The sequence below is a fragment of the Pezoporus occidentalis genome, unplaced genomic scaffold, assembly GCF_034315485.1.
Source record: "Pezoporus occidentalis ecotype Australia unplaced genomic scaffold, CSIRO_AGI_Poc_V1 ctg132, whole genome shotgun sequence".
Classification (NCBI taxonomy): Eukaryota; Metazoa; Chordata; class Aves; order Psittaciformes; family Psittacidae; genus Pezoporus; species Pezoporus occidentalis.
This window is the reverse complement of record NW_026913126.1, coordinates 823,492-831,034: the sequence shown is the minus strand read 5'-3', so window position 1 is coordinate 831,034 and position 7,543 is coordinate 823,492. Positions and strand designations below refer to the sequence as shown.

The following is a 7,543-nucleotide window of genomic DNA, read 5'->3' as shown; positions in this document are numbered from 1 at the left end:
TGCTGAAGAATTTATTAATGAGAAAAGATTAAAAGACCTAATTATGTGAAGGGGCTAAATGACAGCTTGTGTTTTATTATATAAGCCAAGAAAGGGGAAAGATTGTTTGGAATGGATGAGTGAAAACAAGTGACATAGGCAAGCATATTTGTGCTGGCCCTGAGAATGTTTTATAGCTCACACCTGCCACCACCCTCAGACAGAAGTCCACAGAAGGTGTTAGCGTTGGGAGGAACCAAAAGGCGCTGGAGAAGCATACGTTTGAAACTGGGTTTTGAAAGGTAAGGATTTTGGTTTGCAATGGCTACAGATTCTTTTGTATCCTGTGGTTCTTGATGAAAAAAAAACAAAAATAGATCTCTTGGCGCCCCAGTTCTTTCAGCAGCAAAATGGGCTCAGTAACACTTCTTGATTTAAGGGACATTGTAACAGGAAAGAAAGTTATTGAGAAAGGTACTGAAATTGTAATGAGAAGAAAGGTATCTCTGTCTGGTTCTTAAATATCATCTTATTGACCTAAATGGGCTTTTACTTGTGCCTTTTTGACTGAACAGAGATATTCTGGGAAATGAGAGGCAAAACAACTGCAAAAGAAACAGATCTGGCACCATGGTGAGTGGAAAAGTGAAAAGCAGAAAATCAGAGAAGAAAACAAAATGTAGGTAAACATCTGAGGTTAATGAGAGGTTAAGAGAAAAACAGGGAAACAAAGAGAAGAACTACAGGAGTGAAGTGTAAGATGGAAAAGAGAAGCATAGCAAAACATGGGAAAGAGATCTTTGCTTCTCAAGAGCAGCTAGCCTGAATGTGTTGCTGCCTCAACAAACTGGTGAGGCACTGAGACAGCTTTACGTGCTGGAAAAGGACACTGCTGCACGGGGCAGCAGGGCTCTAACAGGTCAGTAAAATGGCCACTGCCCCACTGCCTGTTGCCTGCCTCAGAGCCATGATCAAGTTATATTGGTGGGGAGAGGGCACAAGCAGTGATGAAACTTCCATTTCCTGCCTCCTCAGAGCAGCAAGCTTCAAGCTTGATTTTCCTGAGCAATTGCCCTCACTCTGTCTGTATTACTGTGCCACCAAATTCAGTTTGGCCTAAATAGTGAGGTTTTTTCCTAGCTTTGAGAGGTCTTCAATACTTGAATCACTTGATCAAGCTTCTGGACATGTGAAACTTTAACAGAGGGCAAGTACTGATCTGAGACTGGTGCCACATACTTAGTCCTGAATTGAAAGAAACAAGAAAGTACTGTGCTAAACATTCTTTCTCTTCAGCAAAGAGCCTTCCAGGCAAGAAAACCTCTCCAAAATTATGTCTGCATGGCAGGTGGTGAATGTGGAAGATAAATCTATGCAGGGCTTGTTGGATAGGCTCTCATGTCCTACACAGTGACCTCACTCTAAATCCTGGGCCATGCATTTGTTTGCTGAAGCATTCAGGAATAGCACAGACGAAATTATTTGGAGCTGAAAAAAGAATTTTAATGTCATTTGATTAAATAGAATATTTAATAGCTAATGAATTACATGTGAAAATAAAATGACATAGCCAATACCACCTGGTCCTTTCTTGACTGTTTTGATTTTGCACACACTCCCTTTGTATTATCAGAATATGGTGGGATCCTTGTTTGTATTATCCAATTTGGAAACTATGAAGGTGTCAGGTTTAGATAGGTGTCAGTTGAGAATCTGATCACAGAAGATGAGTAGAAAAAAAATGGTACAGATAAATGAATTCAACAATTGGATAAACTGAGTATTTTTGATAAAGTAATGTTAGTGAAATCGTTTATATGAGAGAACTGTGTTTTGAGTATTTCATTGAGGCTGATTCTACCTTTAGTTAGACAACATCTTTGGTTTGGTATCAGAGGCAATGAGCACAAACTGAAACACAGGGGTTCCTCCTGAACATCAGGGAACACTTTTTTACCATGGGGATGACTGGGCACTGGCACAGGTCTCCCTGAGAGGTTGTGGAGTCTCCCACCTTGGAGATATTCAAAAGCCAGGAATGGTCCTGTGCAGCCTGCTCAGGTTGGCCCTGCTTGATCAGGGGGGTTGGACCAGGTGACCTGCAGATTCCCTTCCAGCCTCAGCCTTTCTGTGTTCTTTTTTTTTTTTTTTCATGTGAGCACTGTTCCAGTTTATCCTCTTAATATTTTTGATGTCTTCTTCACAACTACAGGAGTTGGAAACATTTTTTTTTTGGTAAGAATTAAAGTTGAGATTAATAAACACAATACTCTGGCAAAATAGCTGGCAAGGGCAGGATTCTACTGCCTGATGCATAGGGGTACAGGGGATCTAAAGAACAATTTAATGGCTTCACTCAGTTCACTTCAATCAATAGATCTCTGTTCTCCATTTTGTTCTCTTAAGATAAAATAAAGTAGTGTTTTCACAGTTAAGCATATCTGCATTGTATCCAGATCTCCGGCAAATTAAATTGCTCTCACTGGTCTGGCAGCTCCTCTCTGCTCTTGCATATTCCCTGCTTCCCTTTGGTTGTGCATCTTCCTTCCTACAATTACTGGATAAAAATAAGGGAAGGCAGAATTTTTGTCTGCACCAGCAGCAGACTGAAAAGCGGCTGTTGTTCAAGAGCTCACTGAGGATGACAATTTTCAACAATCTTTAGAGCTTCCTACTTTCACAGGAGAGCAGTTGGGGGTGAGCAGAAGTGAAATTATTGTATAATTGCAATAAAGACACATCTACTTGCCAAAGATGGAAGGTACCAAATGTGACAGAGACATACCAGATCTGCCATTTCATTGATGCGGCATTCCCTCCTCCTGTAACAATTTGTGTTGCAGAAGCAGCTTGTTCAAATTCTTGTGGAGTTCTTTTGCTTCTTGAGCTGGCAGGAAAGTGTTTAGGTTTGGTTTTTGTTTTTTTTTTTTTTTAATACATGTATCAAAGAACAGAATAAGAATGAATACCCAGCTGGCATAGTGTGAATTTGCCAATCAAGCATGACTGTATCACTCACTTAAGACTAGCTGGAGATGCATCCAGACAGATAGCACAACCCAGACACTGCTTTTCTAGCTAAAAAAAATGGCATCCCATCCATCCCAGCAGGTCAAAAAATAACAACAACAAAATCCCCAAGCCAGACCCCTTGAGGTTTACTTACAATTTATCTGAACTTGTTAAAAGCTTTCATACGGATTGCCTAGTTAAGCTGAAAGACACAGGGAACTGAGACAGAGCTGCAAGTTCAGTTGGGAACTCACTGCACTGCCCTGGAAGGGGAATGTTTAAACTGGGACAAGTACTGTCACTGATTCATAAAGTTTGTTCTGGGAGCAATAGTTTGTATTAGCAAATATTTTCAATATTGTGAAGGTGGGAGTGCTCCAGATACAAAGAGCTGGGCAGAACTGTCGATAGAAAGGAGGTTCAGAAAATATTCTACAGAGATGACTACATAATCTTGAGGACTGGAATAACAGAAATGAGACAAAACTCAATAATAGAAAAGATAAGGTCGTGCACTTAGACATTTATAAAAGGCATTTCTGTTATGGACAGACAAACAAGAAGTAGTTGCCTGTATCAGTCACTCACAGCATGACCCTGAGCCACCAGTGAAATTTGGTGATATAAAAAGAAAATTGGCTGTCCGAGACGAGATAGTTTTGGAAGAAATCAGGAGAGACTACCTCCATTGCAAAGACTGGCAATACTTTGTGAAAAACTTGCACATTGTATATCAGCTATGCTAAAAAAAAAGCTGAATTCAAATTGTATCTAGTGCAGTAAAATCTGAGTTACAGAGGCTCTCTGTTACAGGAGGAGACTAACGAAACTTCCTGATAGGCTAGACAAGTTGAGAGTGGCTATGACTACTGCCTATAAATCCATTATAGATTTCAATGCAAGGGAAAGAGCAATGCCTAACTGAAACACTGCATGGCAAAAGGACAAGTGGGTATGAACTGGTCATGAATGTGTTCAGGCTGGGCATTAGAAGGAGCTTTCTAACATAAAGGTGAGGGCAGTTCCAGCCCTCCAGCAAGAAGTGCAGGAAAATAGCATAATTAGCTTAAGATGGATATAATTGTGTTTATGGAAAGGGTTATATGGAGTATTTGCTCTTACAACAGCAAAGTACTACCTTCAAAACACAAGATCTGTTCCTGTCCTGTGGCCTAAAGAACTGAAAGGTTTATCAGCTTAAGCTGACCAGATTGCTGTACGCAGATCTAGCAAGCTTGAAACATCCTGGTCAATGTATCTCAGCAGCCCAGTTACAGCAGAACAGGCTCCATGCAGGTTAATGTGCCTCACTTTATTGATGAGCAGAGCTTTTCCGATGTCTAGCACTGGTGCTAGCCAAAGGAGCAAGTAATGACAGAACTAGTGATGTGACAAGGGCTAATGGCTTTAAACTGAAAAAGGGTAGATTTAGATTAGGTATAAGTAAGTAATTCTTCACTATGAGGGTGGTGAGGCACTGGCACAGGCTGGCCAGGGAAGCTGTGGCTGCCCCGTCCTTGGCAGTGTTCAGGGCCAGGCTGATGGGGCTTCGAGCAACCTGGTCTAGTAGAAGGTATCCCTGTCTGTGTGAGGGGGCTGGAACAAGATGACCTTAAGATGCACCTTAAGGTGCCTTCTAACCAAAACCATTCTGTGGTTCTGTGATATGAAAGTTTGCTTGGCAGAGGCAGTCAGCGTAAAACCCCCTGTGCCAAAAGGAAATTGCTCTCACAGTATTACAAGACTTGTCTCTTCATTACTACATTTAAAAAGACAATGATCTGACTTTATGTGTCTGACCACTGTGCCTACCCCAAAGCCTACTGTGGGATTTATGGCCTTATTCTTGACTGCTCAGCTTAACGAACTGCTCAAATGTCTCTTCACACAACAGCTATACCTTACAGCAAGCTGGTGACATCCAGCAGCACAGAGACCAAGCAGATGGGCAGTACAAACAGTTTGTACAGTGGATTAAAAAACTTGTATGAAATGTCAGTGACGACTGAGGCAGGAAAAAGTCTCGTTGAATGTAAAGCATTGTCCTGTGGTTTCCCTGTGTGAAAACGGTAACAGTGCTGTCAATTCACACAAAGCTTTCAGCCACACTACAACAGCAACGCAAGGTACGATGTGCCTGGCAGCCTGTACCCTTGCAGAGCTTCTGACCCTCTGAAGCATTCCCATGCCGGAGGCTGGAAAACCCCTTAGACAGTAAAAGCACAGTGTTACAGAAGTCACTACCTTCACTGTAAACATGTTTATTTACTTGGATCGATACAAATGCTCCCGCCATACGTGCTGTTCCGTAAATATTAAACACAACCCTTACAATTAACCAGCCGCAGAGATGCTCTCTTTGCTTTCTTCCCCATCCCCACTCACGCCGGCTTATTAGTGAATAACAAACCACCTCCCGGGATGACGAACGTCTTGCCAGGGGTCCGCCTTCCTCACCGCCCCTCGGGACCCGCTCGGCTTTCATGCACCCATCATTACTATCCCCACACGCCTTTCGGCGGAGGTACCCACCACCGGCCCGGCCCCCCGCTGCGCCCGGGTCCGGCCCCTTCACCGTTCCCAGTGGGGCGGCCGCCGCCGCTCGCCCTGCCCGCTGAGCGAGAAGAAACCCCTCATCTCCCCTCCGGTCCCGGGGGAGGGGGCTGCCATCACGTGTGCTTCCTCCCCCTCCTCTCCCTCCTCCTCCTCCTCCGCGGCGGCGGCGGCAGCAGCAGCGGCCGCCTCGGCTCCGCTCCCTTTGTTGCAGGCGGAGCGGCGGCGCTGCGGGGCGCCGCGCACAAAGGAGCGCGGCTGGGGCGAGGCGGCCCCCGCCGGCGGATAGGCGCGGAGCTCTCCTCCGCTCCGCCGGGCTCAGTAGCCGCGCTGCACCGCACCGCCGGGGCCAGCCCCGCCTGCCGCCGGGCAGCGGTGGAGGAGGAGGCGGCAGCGGGGAGTCTGTGCGGCCGCCGCGGCGGGGATGCTGAAGGTGTGCTTCGGAGCGGTGGAGAAAGGACGGTCCCGCCCGGGCGGCGCCGCGGGCTCCGGTTGATGCTGCGGGCCTGCCGCCGCCATCCCGCTGCCGCCGGCGTTGCTCCTCGGCAGCCCCTCGCCATGCTGGGAGAGAGCCCGGCCGCCGCCCGACCGCTCCTGCGGGCGGGACCCCCCTTGGCGCTGTGCTACACCTCGGCCCTCCTGGTGCTCGCCCTCTCCTCGCTACCCGCCGGCCGCGCCTCCCACCCGCTGCCCGGCTCCGAGTGCCAGGGCGGCGGCAAAGGGAAAGGCATCAACTGCTCAGGTAACGAACGCCCTGCCGGCTCCGCGCACACCCGTGCGGGCAGAACACGCGTACACGTGGAGGGCTCAGAGCGGCCCCCGGCTCCTCCCGGCACGGAAAACAAAGGAGCGGCCCCGGGTGCGGGTGCGTCGGGCCGGCGCCCCGGCCGGCGGGGTGATGCTTCTCCCCAGGGACAGTGGGGTCGGAGGGAGCCCCCTCTCCACCGGCTCCCCGCCCAAAGGAAAGAGTTCGCCGCCGCCTCTCGGCTTTTGTTCCTCTCTGCCCCCCCCCCCCCCCCGCCTCTGTGCCGGCAGGTGCACACCGGCCGCCCCGGGGGTTGTCCGCATCCCGCCCTGTCTCCCCGCCGCGCCGGACCGGTGCTGCCGCGGACAGGGAGCTGGGAAGAACCGGCCGGGATGAAAGCCCCTACTGTGCTCACCCGGGCTGTTTCTTCAGTGTCACCCTGTCCGTGTGCACAGCCCAGACCCGGGACAGGCTCTTCATCCGTCCTCCTTCCTCCGGTTGCTGTGCAGATCCACTTTGCATGAGATGCAGGCAGCAAAATACCCTGTAGTGTGCACAGGATAAGCTTCTTTTTAGGGTTTTTTCCTGCTTTGGTTTTATGACAGGAGAATGCCTGCCCATCCTGTGCATAAGTATATGCTGGCATAATACAGTTTCAGTGTGGCTTGATTTGGCATGACAGCAGCACGTTTTCTTGTATCTTGAGGGATATGGTGTTTTCAAAGTAGAACGAAGTAAACACATACAATACAAAGTTTGCAATTTGTTAGACTTGTTTTTCTTCTAAAACTAACACTTACAAAAAGTAATTTATTTATTTTTTTTTTTCTCTGAAAAATTGCTGGGTATGCCTCCTATTGCTTTGTAAAATGATGGCTTTATTCCACTGCAAGGATGGCCAGTGAGAGCCGCGCAAAGTGCCTTCTCCAAGGTGATGAACGGTTCTGCCCTGTGCACTCAGCCCCTCACTCCCATTGTCTTCAGCGGGGTTTGGAAGGCAATTTCCTCGTTGGAAGGAACTCTCAATACGTTCCAGGATAGGGCTCCCAACCTGTGTAACAGCTTTCAAGAAATGAGTGAATGGAATTGCAATCTTCCTCCTAATTGCATTTTTATAATTCAGATAATGCTGCTAGAACAGGCTTGCAAATTTGCTGACCAGCAAACTGTGGCAAGATGATTTTGCAATATAATCAATCTAACTGCTATTCACTCTTTGATACGCTCATTTGTTCTTCATTTTACCCAGTTGTA

The 7,543-nt window shown here is 47.6% G+C and overlaps 1 protein-coding gene across 1 annotated transcript in view; it reads left to right on the top strand.

Annotated features, from left to right (window-relative positions):
- Positions 1 to 5,397: 5,397 nt before the first annotated feature.
- Positions 5,398 to 7,543, top strand: part of TMEFF1 (transmembrane protein with EGF like and two follistatin like domains 1) — a 120,434-nt gene continuing 118,288 nt past the window's right edge. The window contains exon 1 of the mRNA XM_062608963.1: positions 5,398 to 6,286. Coding sequence (XP_062464947.1) covers positions 5,413 to 6,286 — 874 coding nt within the window. The 5' untranslated portion in view covers positions 5,398 to 5,412. The remainder of the gene's footprint in view (positions 6,287 to 7,543) is intronic.